At 45.3% G+C, this 17718-nt stretch overlaps 1 protein-coding gene across 1 annotated transcript in view; it reads left to right on the top strand.

Annotated features, from left to right (window-relative positions):
* GATB (glutamyl-tRNA amidotransferase subunit B) overlaps positions 1 to 17718 on the top strand; it is an 84719-nt gene that overhangs the window by 24468 nt on the left and 42533 nt on the right. Inside the window, exons 3-5 of the mRNA XM_003790246.3 lie at positions 9989 to 10102; positions 12442 to 12640; positions 13083 to 13205. Of these exons, the coding sequence (XP_003790294.1) occupies positions 9989 to 10102; positions 12442 to 12640; positions 13083 to 13205 (436 nt within the window). The remainder of the gene's footprint in view (positions 1 to 9988; positions 10103 to 12441; positions 12641 to 13082; positions 13206 to 17718) is intronic.

The following is a 17718-nucleotide window of genomic DNA, read 5'->3' as shown; positions in this document are numbered from 1 at the left end:
AGCTCACAGCAACCTCCAACTCCTGGGCTCAAGCAAGTCTCCTGCCTCCGCCTTCCAAGTAGCTGGGACCACAGGCACCCGCCACAGTGCCTGGCTATTTTTTTTGTTGTTGTTGCAGCCGTCATTGTTGTTTGGCAGGCCCAGGCTGGATTCGAACCTGCCACCGTAGGTGTATGTGGCTGGCGCCTTAGCCACTTGAGCCACAGGCACCAAGCCGATACAGTACTGTTATTGAAGACACAGTTCCCATTCATGTTTCCACAGTTGTCTCAGTATCATTATCCTTTCTTTTTTTTTTTTTTTTTTTTTTGAGACAGTCTCACTTTGTTGCCCTAGGTAGAGTGCCTTCTTCCCTTTTTCTTTCTTTCCCTTCCTCTCCTTCCTTCTCTTTTCCTTCCTTCCTTTCTTCCCTTCCTTTCTTTCGTGACATTTACATTTTTGAAATGTCCAGCCCAGTTATTTTATGTAATTATCTACTCTTGAAGCAAACATAATGAAGGAAATAGGGATTTGTACTATGAGAATGTGGCTTTTTTTTCTTTTTCCTTTTACCTTCCATGATTTCATGGCTTACCAGGAAGCCTCTAACAAGATGCTATCTTCCTACTGGATGCATAATATTAAAAATAGCTTTTTCTTCCTAAAAATCTATGTCCTGAAAGACTGTTCCAAAGACTCATTTCTCAGGACATTTGTGGGACACAGAAGATGCCCTTTTGGCAGAATGGCATGTGCCTCTTGGAATTTGTTTCTGATATTCACAGGCCTTATTCCACCCCATCCTGTATCCATACCAATAGCAAACACCCAACTGCTCTTCTTACATAGAGTTTGGTTGGTTCAAGCCAGTTGTTTTGTTTTCTACCAATAGTCAGATCTTTCAGTTTAATGCTAATCTTTCATATAGGGAAGAAAGTAGATCTCACTCTGATCATTAGAGCTTTTCAGTCTCAAAATTATTGTTTTTTATTACGTTGACTACTCTTGAGGTTTCAGTTATGTGAAATACTTTTCATTCCATCCAGTCGCTCCTAGTGTAGAGTCTCATGAGTAAATTTTAGGACAGGTCAGAAAAAAATTGGCAGTTTCAGTATGGGAACAAATCTCAAACGAATGGGTTTATATGCTTTAGCCTTTTCAATGTATTTTTTCCCCAGAATGTGACCTTGTTTGAAAGCCTTTTTAATATTAATATACTTCTAAATTTTTAATATTTTTTTTAGTTATAAGAGAAAAATAAATATTCAGACTTGCAGCAGGGAAGATCTTTCTCCATTAAAGATCCTGGCCACATCCCAAAGTTTCATTCAAAAAGAACTGAGAAAGGATACCCAGAAAAAAATAAGGTCAGAGAGAACAGAAGCCTTCTCAAGGAGACCCCCAAGGATACACCTCTCAGCTGTTAGGACTTTGTAGAAACTTAACTTCCTGGGACCTGGAGGCTAATGCTTGCTTCTCTGAAAGCCCAGGGTACTGTAAAAGTCGGAGCCCCCTTTCCGGCTTGATTCAAACTGACCAATGAGAAAGGTACCCATGGGCTGGAGCTTTTTGACTGGGGATAAAAAGAAGACTGAGCTAGTAGGGTTGGGGGAGGGGCGCGGGCCATTTTGAATTCTTCTGGGATGCTGGCTGAAAGAAACTGTTGGGGTGCTCTTCCTCTCCACTGGGCCTGTCCTACTGCAACAGAACAGTGTCTTGAGTGTTTGGTTTTGTCTTTTCAGTTGATTCCCACGTCCACTCTATGGCTTTATGCATGTCTTCTCTATCAGCTCTCTTGAATTTTAAAAGTAGCCACTCTCTTAGGAGACAGGAAGGCACAGGTGTGTGGCAGGCAATAGTAAGATGACATAAAAAATTGGTTCAGTTAACTGGTTCATACCTTCAGCTTGTTAGCAGCTAGTTGCTTTCACTTGTGAATAGTAGCTTTTTTCCAGCTGCAGGCAGGCGTATAGTGTTATCCAGGAAAATTTTGCCTCCCTATAAAACAGAGAAAATGAAGTCATATAAGCTTCCAGAGACATTAAGAAATACGATCTCTGTTCCACTGGAGATAACTCAGTAATTACCACAAAAGGTGTTGCTTGTCATTTAAGGGGGAAATAGTATGTTGACATAATATGTAACTTCAGCATCTGTTGTGCCTTACCATAGATTATAAATCCAGACTAACGGATCTACGGAGCTGTTTAGCCCCTTTCTCATTAGATTCCATTGCCTCCTAGAAAAGTTTACACAGGAAAGATTCCACTGAGATGGGCACTTTGCATTTAATAGCACTCGCTCTGAAACTTGTGTTACTAAATGTCTATCACCTGTGGAGTTTTTTTTTATTGAATTCACAAAACAATCCTGTAAGATAACTATTCTTTGTTTAACAGTTCTTTATCAGATAAGAGAACAGGGACCTAGAGAGGTTAGGTAATTTATACAAGGCCACACAGCTATGGTATTCTCACGCCTGGGAGACTCAGATGCAGGTCTCTCTGACTCAGGTTTGCACTGGTTGGTCAATTAGTAAAAATCTTCTTAGAGGTCAAGTTAATCACTAGTGAGTAACTGTAGATTCAGATTTGTAACTGGAGGGTGTTGTGGGAGAGAGGAACCTGCACGGAGTCTTGCCTTTTACTGGCTGCCATCTGCTCTCTAACCTCCCTGTCTACCTGGCTGACTTTGAGACTCTACAATAAATGCTATAGTGGTTGGGCCATTGGCCCCCAATCCCCAGGTGAAATCCAAGCCAGCCAGGCTGGGCCATGGGAGAACTCTTTTTAGCAATACCCAGGTTAGAGGTCGGCCTAGGACTGTCCTGTTCCTACGTCAACGGCAATGCTCAGATATTAGTTATCCAGTGGTCCATGGAAAAGTATTGCTACTGTGCCAAAAGCTGGTGTAAGCTGCCCAGCTTGTGGTGGCCACCCCAGCTTGCCAGGTAGGCAGAAGTGGGAGGAAGATGGAATCCTAGAGGACAGAAGTGGGGCTCAGACACTTTAGACCCAGTAAATACTCTGCCCTGCCCCTGACCACTCCTGGGGAATGGAATTTCACAGAGGACCAGGAACAAAAGGCATATTGGAGCTAAGAACAGACGGACCTGCCAGACTGCACCTCTCTCTTTGGAACAGGAGTTGCTTTCTGTGTGATAGATGTTTGGTTCCTCTCTTCCCTTATGAAAAGGGGATTTAAGCCAAGGAGGGAATGCAGAATTCACTTTCTCCTTTTCTCTACCTAGGCAGTGCCCGCGTTTAAGATTAAAGAGCATGTATGTGGGTCTATCCGAATAAATACTTAATATCTGCATAAAATGAGTGCCTTTCAATATAAAATTCCACTTTAAAAAAACTATCTTAACTGACTGGTCAGTGGCAACAAGCTTGATTACTATACCTCAAGAGGTTTGTATTTGTTTGGGGTGATAATAAAAGGGGCTGAATGGTGGGAAGGGGTGTGGGTGAGGAAACAGGGAACACTTTTCCCCCTATAATGAAAACTTGTCTGAGTGGTAACTTTTGCTTTGAATGCAAACCAGAGGGAGTTCGTGCTTTGAGACTGATTTATGGTTAGCAGTAAGATAAAAGCCCGTTTTACTGCCTTCTTTTTACTTAATAAATCTTAATTACTTTCTCTCCATAAATTTAAGCATTTACCATGCTATGTCCTAATTATCAGATTTGTCATAGATAGCATCAGTTTCACAGAGTTTGGGTTTTGTGGAAAACATGACCTAGTCTTTGTTTTAAGCCTCCACAGGAATCGCCAGCAGGATTTGCAGTGAAGACACCAGCCTTGCACGTGGCCTCTTTTTAAGGCCATACTGATACTCCCCGCTGGCTTCCGGTTTTGTAGCTTTGGGAACTCAACCATTTGAGGGCAAAGTAGGAAGGGGAGAGAAATGGTATGAAACAGACACTTTGAAAGATAATTCATTGGCATTCCTTTGAAGTACACCACATTTCCCAGTACAGATCCCAGAGACTGGTTTGGGTGAATAGATTTATTTGTAATTAGTAGAATTTCCCATAAAAGTGCTGAAATCCTAGAGAATATTTTATGGACTTAAGTATGTTACATAATCTTCTTTAGTCTGTTAATTTGCATAGCAAATCCTCTCATAGTACTTAATGTAGATTTAGAGTTCACTTCAACCCAGGTTGAGTTATCACAAATGTTCCTTATAAATTAGAAGCATTTCATGATCCTCAGTGTCCAGTGTGTGGAAAAGGAGTTTGTAAAATTTTCAGTTTCATGTTGATTGGACAGGCTTGAGAGTGGCATTGTTTTATTGATTAGCTATTTATCTATCAAAAGGTGAAATGACAGTAGTAAACTCAAGAAGGTCTGCATCTGTGGCACCAGCCCTGCAAACCGTAGGTCCCAGCGCCCTCGGTCTGCTGGAGCACCGATGGGAGACGGGAGGTGGGAGGAGAGCAGCCACAGGGTACTTCTCCTCCTCTCTGCCTCCAGCGACATCTCTGCCAGGGGCTGGGTCTCATCCAGGGCCCCAGCTTCTAGGACCCGCATCTGCCTGGTTCCAGCGTCCTCTGAAGGCTCACATCGGCTCCAGGCACACTGCCTCTGCCCCGTCCCTCCAGCCCTGGGACGGGAGTGGCCTTTTGCCATTGCAAATCTCCCGAGTCACCTCGCTGTGCCCACTTTGACATCTCTGCGTTAAATTTGTTCTATTTTACCTACATACCAAGATTGGTTTCCTTTTCCTGATTGCTACATTTTTTTAGAACCGTTTTGCTTTTATTTCATAGCTTACAGTCTTTTGGATGTTGATAGAGGAAATGTTAAATTATTCATTTTCTTGGTTAATGTTTAATCAGCTTGGTATTATATTTAGGTGACGGGCAAAGAAGAATAAGACAGAATGACTTGCTTGCCCTCCAGGAGCTCAGACTGGGAGGGGAGATAGTAGCTGTGCCTGACGGGAAGCCCAGAGAAAGGAACACCCAGACCAGGGTAGTGGGGGAAAGACTTCCTAGAAGTGGTGACATCTGAGAGCCTTGCCAGATGCCAAGATCTTACTCAGGCAGAGGAGGGGGAAGGACACCACCAATAGAAGCAGCAGTTTGTACAAAAGTTTGGCTCACATGTGGCCATGTGGATGTGTTGGTTAGGGGTGGTGGCAGAAGGGGAAGCTGGCAAGATAGTTGGGTGAGGTCACAAAGGACACGAGGCCTCTCCCAAGCACTGGGACTTTATTTGGTGATGGGGAGCAGTGAGGAAGGATTTTAAGCAGAGGAATTCCAGGAAAGGATTTATCTGCTGGAAAGATCAGTCTTGAAGGGGTGTGGAGGAGAGACTAGAGGGGAGGCTGCAAATGGAGGCAGAGAAGCCTCTGGCCAGGGGGTTAGCTGCAGGAGGCATGGGGGGAGGAGGTGGTGTTTGAATGGAGGCCTGAATTAATCCAGAGGATATGGGGAGGAAGGAAAAGAAACATAGATATATTAAGGAACTAGAATGTATAAAACGTGGAGATTTTTTTTAACGTGTTGGGAGTTGTCATTAAATGATAGTCTGTTGTGGGGATCAGGGAATGCTTATTTGGCTAAATAAATCTTAAAACTTGAAGACTGTTTCTCAAATTGAGGTCACATCATCTCCTTGCAGGTCTCAGGCACACTTCTGGGTTGTTCACGCTGCCTCATGCACTGGAGACTTTAGACCCCAAGCAAGCTGTGGTGGCAGCAGTGCTGCTCCTGCTTTACAGATAACCAAAGAAGCGACTCTTTTTAAAAACCATTTACTACTTCCCACCTCACCAGCCCTACGATCCTTTTCCTGGCGGTGATCTGCCTAGACTTCTACTAGCAATGATGTTTGTTGGCCATCCACTGTGTATTTATCTCGTCCCTTAACTTCTACTAATCACAGCTTTCTTATCTTCTGATTAAACATAAGCATTAGAAGCAGAGGAAGACAGGGGCTAGAGACATCTCCTCAGCAGCTACTTGCCATGAGACCAGGAAGAGAGGACTCCAGCCACCTCTGGCTGGTTTGTCCTGCCCAGAAACCTAAGAATTAACTTCTTATTTGATAAATCATTCTGTGGGATGATGATTGTGTCTGAGAGTTTCAGAAGTCTAGCAATAGACACCCTCTGCTGATTGAGAATGACCTATAGGCCCACCCCTTACCAAGCCATCCACGTGCCAGAGATGGGGTCCTGAGTGCTTCACAAAGTTAAAGGAACACAGTGCTTGTCCTCTGGGAGCTCAGCATCTGGAAGCAAACCTGTAGATGTAGAAACTGGCAAGAAGACTTTAGAGCCAGTATCTACCTTCAGTTACTAATATCTGTAGTAGGATTTGGGTTGAGGTGCTGCTCTGGAGTCACGGCCTGGTGTTAGTAGTCTTGAGAGCTAGCACTGGCCGGGCATGGTGGCTCACACCTATAATCCTAGCACTCTGGGCGGCCAAGACAGGTAGATAGCTTGAGTTCAAGATTTTGAGACCAGCCTGAGCAAGAGCAAGACCTGTCTCTACCAAAAACAGAAAAAATAAAAATAGAGCGCTAGCTAATACTAACATACTTGACTCTGAAGATTTAAGGTAAAGTGTAGTGGTTGAAAGCCTGGGTTCTGGGGTCTGATTTCCTGGTTCTGCCACTTACAGATGCCGTTTTGTCCAAATTGCTTCATCTCTGTGCTTCCCTTCATTATTGGGGAATGAGGATCTTAATAGTGTCTACCTAGGATTGCTGAGGGGATTGAATGACAAGTATATGTGACATGCTTAGCACACCTTCTGACGCAGTGCCAGTGCACAGTAGACACTCGCTGTGGACCTTTCCAGAAACCAAGGGGAAGCCTCGGAAGGCTCAGCTGAGAAAGGCATGCTGTGTGGGTACCAGGGATTGTGGCTTTCCTTCCCTTGAGCACTGGTACAGTTAACCCAGAGGTCGTTTAAGTTTTTAGTTACAAAGAGAAGTCTGGGACTTGCCTTCCTCAGGACAAGTTAGTCTTTTGAGTTTTCAGTTTAACTCTTTGATCACATCACAGTGATCAGTTGTCACTTCAGCACACTTCCAGAGACAAGTTTGAAGGCCAGCATGTGGCGGGTCACTCCGTACAGGAGTCCCAGGCATCCTGGCCACTCTCACCTTTCCCCTGGTGCCCACCATCTCCCTCATCCTTTAACACACATTAACTAAGCAGAACAGACAGCTCCCATCCTCCTGAAGTTTACAGTCGCATAAAAGTATATGTGGACAAATCCAATCCACTATGATGCAAGCCCAAATGCCAGGGAAGTTTAGAAAAGGTATCCAAAAAGGACCGTAAGGAAGGCTTCACAGAGGTGGGGATGTTTCATTAAGGTTTTGAAGGGAGTAGGAACAGGGATAGTCAGCAGATCAGCATGTTTGTGCTGGACCACAGGTGCGTGGGGATGTGGTAGGAGATGAAACTGACGTAGGTAGGAGCTAGATCCCGTCAGAGCTGGCCTTTATCATGGGAACATTGGGGGCCATTGAGGGACTTTGGGCAACAGAATGTCAGAAGATTCACATTTTTGCAGGATCACCCTAGTATGAAAGACGAACTTGGAAGGGACATTAGAGATGCTGGCAGGTTCATGTCACCAAAGCAGATTCATTGGGGGCAGGGACAGAGTCTCTATCCCTAAGTTTAGTACATTATAGACATTTAAGAAATGTTTTGGAAGGGAGACACAGCCCCAGCTGAATTTTCCAATTCTGCATCCTATCCTCAGAACATGCTGACCTGGCCCTCCATCTGTCACAAGCAGCTTGACTGAGATCCTAATAAATTCCTTTTCCTTGGCATTCTTTTAACTGGCACTCTCTGTTTACTAGCCCCTCTGTGCAACTGTAGTGTGTGATGATTGATGCTTATAATTCTGACCCTGAAGTACTCCATGCCTTCTAAATCACACAAAAAAAGATTAAAGTATTTAGTATCTCAGCGATGTTTGTGAGTTTTACTGCATTCTTATCCTCTGGAAAGTGACAGTTCATTGAGTGCCTGTGCACTGTGTGCACACAGCACAGTGAGAGTCATGGTTACCTGCAGCCCTTTACACCCTCACAGTGCTGGGTGCAAGGAAGGTGTGCTCGAAAATAGATGAGCAAAATAGCCTGTGTTCTCTTCATGCCTGGGGGAAGCAGGTTGGCCCCAAAGACCCAGAATGGACCAAGATGAGAGTGAAAGTGGTGATTAGGAAGGCAGAGGGAGTGACAGAACAGAACCGTGCAAACAGGGCATCAGGCAGTTGACAAGCGAGCCAAGGCTGCATCCCAGCCCCCGCAGGAGCAAAGCTCAGGGCTGGGACTGCCTCGGCCCAAATCATCAGGCTTGGATCTGGCAGGATTCTCCACCAGCTATATTTGTATTGCAGTAATAACTGTTCAGTAAGATGCCAAACATTAGCAAGTGAAAACATAAATAATTAGAGCATCCTGTTCCCCACACACATCTTTTCTTGAAAACCTTTATTGCTGCAGAACTGACAACATTATTAGGCTCAGAATGAAGAAGTCTGAATAGAAGCTGAGATGGCTCCACGTTGTCACCTGGGTTCAGAAACAGAGGGCTGTGATGGTGTCTACAGAAGGGAGGCCTGTTTAAGTTTTCTTTGGGGAGGGGTGTTGTATATGTCAGTAAGTAAAGATGTCTTTTATGTTTTGTCATACAGATTTGTTCTTGAAATATGTGGGTTTGGTTGGCCCTCATCATCCCAGCCCAGAGAGCCAGTCCCTGAACCACAAAGGTCCTCTTTGCCACCCTCTAGGCAAGGACCCGTGTGGGCTATATGGTGACCTTTACACTTGCCAACTCCATGAATCTAGGCAAGTCTTTTAGTCTTTCTGAGTCTCAGTGTTTTGTTCTGTTTTGTTTTGTTTTTTAATCTGACATATTGGAATAATTTAAATTCTTTCTTTACAGGATTGCTATGATGCTGAAATAAAATGGTGGGTGTGAAACTGCTTAACTAGAACACCTTATCCATATAAGTAATGGTATACTAAATACACCAAAGAACATCGCAAATATTCTAATTAATTATAGAAAGATGTTTCATCAGCAAACATATCCTCCTTAGAAATCTCCCCAAAGTGAAATGAACTGTGGAGTTTCTCTGTTGGGCAGGAGTTCTAGCTATGACCGTCCACTCAGCACGGTGGATATTAAATCCCTGTTTCAGACCTGGGGAAACCGAGGCTCCTAGTCACATGTATAACAGCAGTGGGGTTTGGACCCGACTTGAGACCTTACTCTTTCTCCTGTATCGCGCCATCTGCAGGTGTCTGTATAGTTCAAACCCCCAACGTTCTCACAAGCTGTGTGCGTCCTGTGGGGCTGGGAAGTTTGTTCACCACTTCTTGGTCCTTCACTTCTAAAAGAGAGGCCGGGTGGGGTCCAGAAGGCACTGGAGGTCTGAGTGCCCCTGGGGAGAGCAGCGGCACAGGGCGGGCCAGCGTGGGGGGCAGACACGCAGTCTGGGGCTCCACCTCAGGGAGGTGGCCAGGCAGGGACTGAAAACCAAGAGGCGGCTGTGCCACACGTCTCAGGCCTTGAGGAAGTGACTGCGGCCCTGCTGTCTTCAGAAGTGCCTTCCTTTTCTGTCAAGGTGAAGCAGCCCCTCTTCAGAACCCCCTCTTGGGAATCAGTGCCAGTCCCTGGTGCTGTATCCAGGGAGAGCGATCGGGTTTATTCTATGGAGTCATTCATCTAAGCTTTTCTGGGACTCTTCCTGTTAACTTTGATGCCAGGCGTTAGAGGAGAGGGTCCCCTGTGTGGCAGTTCATTAAGTGCCCAGTGGGACCCACTGCTGCATGCATTTTCTTTTTATAGGATGTCCTTGATTCACAGACAGTCGGCGTGTGAACTGGAGCTGCCCACCCAGAGAAGCAGAGCTAATGCCTGATGGAGGCACGCTGAATATTCAGTGAGGATGTCAGCATGTGGGAGAAGCGTCTGTTCAGCCTGTGGTTCTGAGAGGAACTGTGTGTCGTGTTCCCATAGGTCCTCAACAGGAGGTGTGTAGAAGCGGCCGTGATGACAGGCCTGGCTCTGAACTGCCACATAAACAAGAAGTCCTTGTTTGACAGGAAGCACTACTTCTACGCAGACCTCCCTGTGAGTATGCTTTGTGACCCAGCCCTGGTAAGTTCTCAGAGCTGGGCCAGCCCTGCCGTGGGGGGTGCAGGCGAGGGAGAGGGGCTGTGCCTCTGGTGGTTCCCTTCCTGCTCTGTCTGTCTCAGCAGGGCGCTGTGCTGCGCCTGACGGAGGCAGGTGCCCCCCACATTCACCAGATTCGATGCAATTGTCCTGATTGCTGACTCCTTGCTCAGCCTCATGTTCTGGTGGCTTGCTCATAATTGCACGGGGAGTAGAAGCCAGTGTTCTCGGGCTCAGCCCAGCCGTGGTGGTATTTGGTGCTAATTGCCTGTTAGCACAAAAGCTAGCTCTGTGGCTGAATCGACAGCAGATGCATACTGTAGCTCTCTGTGGGCACAGTGAGAGCGTCTCACTTTCAACTTGAAGTTCCCGTAATAGGGCTATCTCCACTGGAGACATTTCTGTCATCTCACAAGGAGCAAGTAAGTGGACAACAGTAAGCAGAAACATGAACCAGAAACCTGGGCCAACAGCCATAATTGGCTGAGCAATGAACTCAATATTTGCCTACTTTTTTCTTAAAATTAAAAAGTTGTTTTCTTCAAGTCATGCCAGTGTGAATGAGGGCCAATTTTTCATACTATTGAGCTGGAACGGAACTGAGATGTTGAATGGGTTTCCCAGAATAATGTTGCATTTGGTCTGAGCCTCTAATAGTGTGACTCTCCTTTGGATTTGGAAAAACAGCAGTGAGAATATCGTTTCACTTCCTTCTCCTCGGACCGAAGATTGGGGTGAGCTGTTTTTCAGAGGGTTAGGCAGGAGGAGAATGTAAAGATGCATACACAGGTGGAAGCAGAATTCTCCACTTGCTTTCTGCTTTCCCCCTCTGGCTACCAGCCTTTCAGCCAGGCTACTGCTTGGTAGGCTGGGAAGACTTAACTGCATTTCCTCATCTTTTAAAAGCGACAGACACTTGGGTTAAGGCAAGCGACTTAGCAGTGTGTGACTAAAATGAGATGATTTGTTAATCTCTGGCTTTCTGTTCTTTCTGGCCCAGATAGTTCAGATACCAATTGAGAGTTGGTATCACCAAATAATTGCACGAGAAATACCAAAGTATTTGCTGTTAGTCTGAAATTCAGATTTAGCTGGGCATCCTGTATTTTATCTGGCAGCCCCTAGCCAGTTTAGTTCTACAAACAGAGGCTTCCTATCTCTGCCTAGGAAATGAGTTAGCCTCGTGCTAAAGTTGGTCCCCAAGGCACTGACCTCTCCTGGGAAGGAGAGATATGAATACTCAGCCCCACTGCCCCCCACCCCAGACCTACTGAATCAGAAACCCTTGAGTTAGAGCCAAGTGGGCTGTGCTTTGACAGGCGCACTGGTATTTCCAATGTAACTAAAGTTTAAAGACTACTGTTTGGCCTAGTGCTGGGAGCAGACTCCAGGGTCAGAGCATGTGAGTTCAGATGCTGACATTGATGTTTGCTAGCTCTGTGTATGTCTTTGGACAAGGCAATGAACCCCCCTGTGCCTGGTATCTCCTTCATAGGTTGTTGTGGGATCACTGGGTGTGACACTGAGAACAGCATCTGGGACCCAGCAGGTGCTGCAGACACCTTGGTTGACACTCTTTTCTCTGCTGCTCCTCAATGACTTGTGTCTTCGTTGGTGTTGACCCATGTGTTATGTTGTAATTCCTCCTTTCCACTTAGAAGGTGAGGGAGCCCTTGCGAGATCCAGCAGTGTTTGAGTACTGTGTGCTTTCCAGTAACTGAGTGTGAGGGTCACAGGAGTTTCTGGCTAGAAGAGCCAGGGAAGTTGGGTCAGGGAGGGCAGCTGGCATGACTGGTTCACTTAAAGAACAGAAATAAAACAGATTGAAACACCCTGGCAGCTGCTGGTGGCTGTGTGAGAGAAGATGGCACAGTGCTTAGCCAGCGGGTTCCTGATCAGGAGGGTCTGCAAGGAGCCCAGTAACAAGATACGGGGTTTGGGCAAATGAGCTAAATGGAAACAATAAATGCTTCTCTTAGGGGCCCCTGACAGGGAGATTATTGTAATTCCCCAAACCAACGCTTGAATAGGGGCGATGGGGTTCTTGTGGTTTTCTGTTGTAATTGGGAGTGGTATCTCGGGGAGGGCGAGGGCCCGCCCCCAGAGCGGGAGCAGCCAGGGTGCGCTGCTGCTGCTGGGCGGCAGCGTGTGAACTGATTGTTCTTCTCCTTTTCCTTTTGTCCTTTTTATTTGGCTTGTAAGTGAGCCTGTAGTAGTGTGACATTAAAAGAAATAGGAAACTGGATCCCCATTTCCATTCATGGCACAGTGAGTGTGTAACCCATGTTTGTTTGCAGGCGGGCTACCAGATTACCCAGCACAGGCTCCCGATTGCCGTGAATGGCAGCCTGGCGTACAGCAGTTGTGCGGGGACGAAGCAGAGTCAGATGACCACCAGGACAGTCAGGGTGAAGCAGATCCAGCTGGAGCAGGACAGTGGCAAGAGCCTCCATGATGACCTGCGCTCCCAGACACTCATTGATTTGAATAGGGCGGGTAGGCTTGGAGTGTTTTCATTACATCATCTTCCACCCCCTCAGTTCTTGGGTTTTAGGCAACTTTATTCCCCCTAGACTTTTCCTAAACTAAGTGAGAAAGCAGGCACTGGAGCCTGACAGATGGAATCAGAATAGCAGCACTGGCTTTGGCATAGCTGCTAGTGAGCATGGCTTGAACTGTGATTACTGTTGGGCTTGTCAGTACTGCACCCCTAAAATTAGACAAACTTACCCACCCAGTCCCGTGATAACTTAGGCAGATATTAAAAGAAACAAACCAAAGCTGAAAAGTGAAAAGTGAGAGGAAATAGAGACATCATTGAAAGGCTAAAATCCCTTTGAGTCCTTCCGCCATGCAGGGCTTTCCTGAGACTGTAGCCCAGTTTGTCTGTGGCTGTGACTGGAGCTCCAGTCAGGCTGACTCTGCTTCTCTCTGGTAGGAATTGGCCTTCTGGAATTGGTCCTGGAGCCTGACGTGTCCTGTGGAGAAGAGGCAGCAACAGCTGTGAGGGAGCTGCAGCTGATCCTCCAAGCGCTGGGCACCAGCCACGCAGGCATGGCAGGTAGAGAGCACGGGAGCAGGGCCCTGGTATGTGGTGTGCTCTGACTTCAGTTTTTTGTTTTCTGATATCAGTCACATTGATGTTGTTTATAACCCACCTCCCCACCCCCAGTCTTTTTGCACTCCTGATTGTTTGTTTGTTTTCCTTAGAATTTTCCCTGGATTCTTTTCTGAGCCCCAAACCAAATGTAAACACACAACAACAGTGCAGGGTCACTGAGCCCATAAGGAAATAATGGGTTTGAACAGTTTGGTCCTTCTCCGCAAGAAGACGCTGTACTTACTGGGAATAATCTCAGCTTGTGAGTTCTGTACTCCTCTAGGTAGCTCTGAGTTGCTAGTTGCTGATTTTCTTTTTGGTTGCTTCTTTTCCTTCTTTTGTAGAATTTTCATCCATGTATAGCCAATTTATATCAACTGTAAGTCAAGATTATGAATACATGAAACTTTGAGATAAAATCTTAAATTCAGTAGAAATATAGTAGGAAACTAAAACAGAAGAAATAGTTGTATCCGGGGAGCCAAACCAACTATACATTTTAAGTGTCTGTAAACTGACTGTGAAGATCACCAGTGTCAGTCAAGTGCAGTTTCTTCTTGGTGTGCTCTCTTGACTCTGGCCTGAGGCTGCTTTGCCCTCCCTTTAGTCCCCGAAGGCTGGTCTCTCCCCATGATTTTTCCCTATTTTCTGTTCCCAGGGACTTTAAAAAAATTTCTGCCACCCTTAGGGCATTCCCTGATGGAGGGGGACAGAATTCAGGTTCTAAGTATATACTTGTATTTTTCCCTGGCACAGGTAGTCATAGTGGGCACCTGGGAAATGACATCAGTGGTGATGTTCCTCTCCCTGCTATTGTATATTATTATTTACCAACCTTAGCATGTCACATAATATAATTGCATGGTACAGAGGGACTTCTGGATCCATCATGCCACGTTTGTCACATAAGACGTTTTACAAGCAACAAATTGTAATGATAACATTGGAGCCCTGATACAAGTTGGTTCTGAAGACAGACCTTGCTTATTTGCTCTCTGCTTTCAGCTACAGTCTGGCAAAGCACAGCCACATGAGTTTGAATGGCACAAGGTTAGCTGCCTACAGTCTGCTTTATAGAGATGCCGCTCTCTGTTTAAGAGAATTCTCCAGTTTAGATTTATCACTCATGCTGGTTTGTTTTTTTTTTTAACCCACGGAACATAAATGAAATATGAGCAGGTTGGATGGTTATCCATTTATGTTCCAAGTGTTGATTCTCTATTGCTTTAAGAAAGTTTTTATTATCCCATTCTTCTTTAAAATAACTGTGATTCTTACCAACCCTATGGGATAATAAATAAGGCCACCTGTTAGCTGAGAAATACGCCCGTCTGGGTCTTTGCCAAGAGATAAACCATAATGGCAAGAACTCATCAGTCAGTGACAGCTGAGAGTGTTCATTAAATCTCATTTGTTGTGACATTTTTTTTGTTTCTTTTAAATACAAATGCAACAGCTTTGCTTCCAGCAAAGCAGCCGAGTGGCTTTGGTTGTTCTAAAGTGCTACGGAGAGCTCAGGTCTGCCTCAAGTCTCCAGGAGGCCAGCTTCTTGGTGCTGGTGGTGGTTATCAGCCCCATCTCCTTTGCCCATTCTTCTGTCCCATCCCCATAGGAGCTCTGTTGTTGGCATCAGAGCCTGCACAGCCCAGGAGGTAAAGGCCACCCTGAAGAGGTGGCATGGAGCACTAGTGGACACCCAGGGTGCTTTTGGAATGAGGCCTAAATTGTTCTGGGCTGTGATTCAGTGAGTTCCTGATAGTTTTGCTAATGAGCATGGACCAGCCCAGCCGGGTTCCAAGTCATTTCCTTCTCAGTGGACAGCGTTTTGCCACCATTGAGGAGATCCTTGAAGCAGTTTGTGGAGCTAAATGTACAGACGTAGACATAATAAACGTTTCAGCACTAATAATACCTGCCAGTTGGAACATTTCACTGCCAGTTCACTAAGCATTTTCAAATTAATTTAGTGTCTCATTTAAACTTTCTGACATTTCTGAGAAATAGGTGGTATTACACCTTTCTGCAGGTGAGGAAACTGAAGCTATGTCAGGTTATTTACCCAAGGGTCACAAGAAGCGACAGAGCTGGGATGGCTGCTCTTTGGGCCCAAGTGTGTCCAGTTCCTGTAAGCACAGCATCATACCACTTCCTAGGGGCAGCCACAGAGCTCCACTGAGGCAGCGTGGCGGGGCGTGGGTGCGGAGGGCTCTGGGGTCCCAGGCCTGGGTCGGAATCCTGTCACTTCTAGAAGCGTAGGCACGTTCATTTGATTTCTCCGAGCCTCACTTTCCACACTTAGAAAAGCAACTCCCCAAATATTAATAATTGTGTAGAGAGAGAAAAGAAGAAACCAAAGAGGAAAAGAAGTCATCAGATGGGCAGCTGCGTGAGAGGAGCGGCTCCAGGAGGAAATCTGGAGTTCCGTTTTGGATGTGTTAAGTTTAAAATGCCTCAGGAATGTCTAAGTGGCTTTGTCATTAAACTGTATCACAGGGGTGAATGTAATAATGTGTGTAAGACTTAGCACAGGGCCTGGCAAATAGCCCCTGCTGGGCAGATGTTACGTGCCTTCATTAACTATAATAAGCAGTGGTAGTTTTATGGAATCGCCACTCATCTGGATGAGTCAGCTTTGTGAAATTCATGCAATAAAATTTGGTCACATTATTTTTTAAGTCAAACCTTGTTATTTAAGTTTTGGAGAGGATTCAACAACAGAACAAGACGGCTCAATAGACCTTCCTGCCATATTCTCAGGACCCTGCTGTTTGCAGAAACAGTTTTCTGTCCTGATGTTGTATTACTGTCGTGTGAATGTGTCTTGGAGAAAAATCTGTAACTGCACTATATCGCTGTGCTCAGCGGTATAGTTTTTTAGTTTTGCCGTTACAAATCTCTGCTTCTAGAAGGCAGAAATTGAGTTGATAACATTCTCGTGATGTGCGAGTGAAGGCTCTCCCTCAGTGGCCCAGAATGCGCCGAAGTAAACCTAACTGGTAAAGCTTTTGTGCACTTGAGGCAATTTAACTTAATTTGTTTAAAAGGTATTTTGTCTTCACTGGATGGCAGGTCTTTTGTTAATGTTTGATACTACGTCTGAATCCAGGCTAGCGAACTCTCTTTCAACACCGCAGGACATTAAATGATTCCTCTCCGATATTTATGTAGTACGGTCTTCTCTGGGAGAGACTGAAATTCATGCTTTTATTCCTTTTCCAAATTAGAATTCTAAATGGTGAAAGACGGTCTCATTTTCAAAACCAGGTGAGGTCCAATTCATGTTCCCTGAGTTCAAAGAAAGTTGTCTCCCAAGTATTGAGATTTGGTGGAGCAGAGCTCAGGGTACTTTAGAAGATTTTCTTTGAGCTTAATGGGCCTTTCAGGTGATTCCAGCTGTAGATTATTAGTCCTGTTCAGACAGAATTTTAGAACTTATGAGGAGCCTACTGTGGGATAGAAACCCATCTGCTTCCTTGTTTGGAAAATACCAGTTTGAGCATTTGTTATACAGTAAAGTTTAATTTACTGAACAGTCACTGCGTACCAACCAGAGCTCAAGGTTCTAGGTTCTAAAAAAGACATTATCCCTGCCATGTAGAGCTTATCTTCATGAGGGAGACATTTGCATTAACAAAATAATTATAGTGACAAGTACTTCAGGGAAATAAGTGGGGTGCCTTAACAGAATAACACGAGAAGTTGGTGATGCTGTTTTTAAGGCTCCTCCACGTAGGCGATGTTTACTTAAAACCTGAAGAGTGAGTCATGGTGTAGGCAGCTTAGAGTGTGTGGGGGGCGGTTTCCAGGAAGCTGCCGAGGGCCAGGCCCTGAGATGAGGGGGCAGAATATGAGGTCAGTGAGGTGACACAAGGCCACTGTGGGAAGCCGAGGCAGCAGTAACGTCAGAGGACTCTGGAAAGGTAGGCAAGGCGTAGATTACAGCTAACAGCAAGAAGTTTAGGTTCTAGTCCCAGTGCAGTGGGAAGTCAGTGAAAGCTTTTTAGTAAGGGAATGATGTAGTCTGATTAATGTTTTAGAAAACCACTCTGACAGATCTGTGGGAAGTGGGTTTCAGAAGGGAACTGTGGACTCCAGGAAGCCAGTGAAGAGCTTTTGCAGCAGCTGAGGGGTAGGACGGTGCTCTTTTGGACCCTGCTGGTGGCAGTGAAGATGGAGAGATGGGAGATGCAAGATGGTTTTTAGAAATAAGAGGATTTTATTTTATTTTGAGTTTTTATTTTATTTTTTTAAACTTTATTCAGATTAACATGCGGGTGCAATTTTTAGGTTACATTGTTTTCACTTAAATAACAGGATTTTAGAATTAACAGGCTGGTGTAGGAGGGAAGAGACAGGAAGAAGGGCGCATGGCTTCAGGGAATTTTGAGAAGCTGTGTTGGTGCTATTTACTGAGACTGGAAGATAAGGACAAGATTATCTTTGAGAAGAGCAAATCAGGATTCAGTTTTGGAAA

The sequence above is a fragment of the Otolemur garnettii genome, unplaced genomic scaffold (assembly GCF_000181295.1).
Source record: "Otolemur garnettii isolate 467f Iridium unplaced genomic scaffold, OtoGar3 scaffold00041, whole genome shotgun sequence".
Classification (NCBI taxonomy): Eukaryota; Metazoa; Chordata; class Mammalia; order Primates; family Galagidae; genus Otolemur; species Otolemur garnettii.
This window is presented reverse-complemented; position numbering and strand designations above follow the sequence as displayed.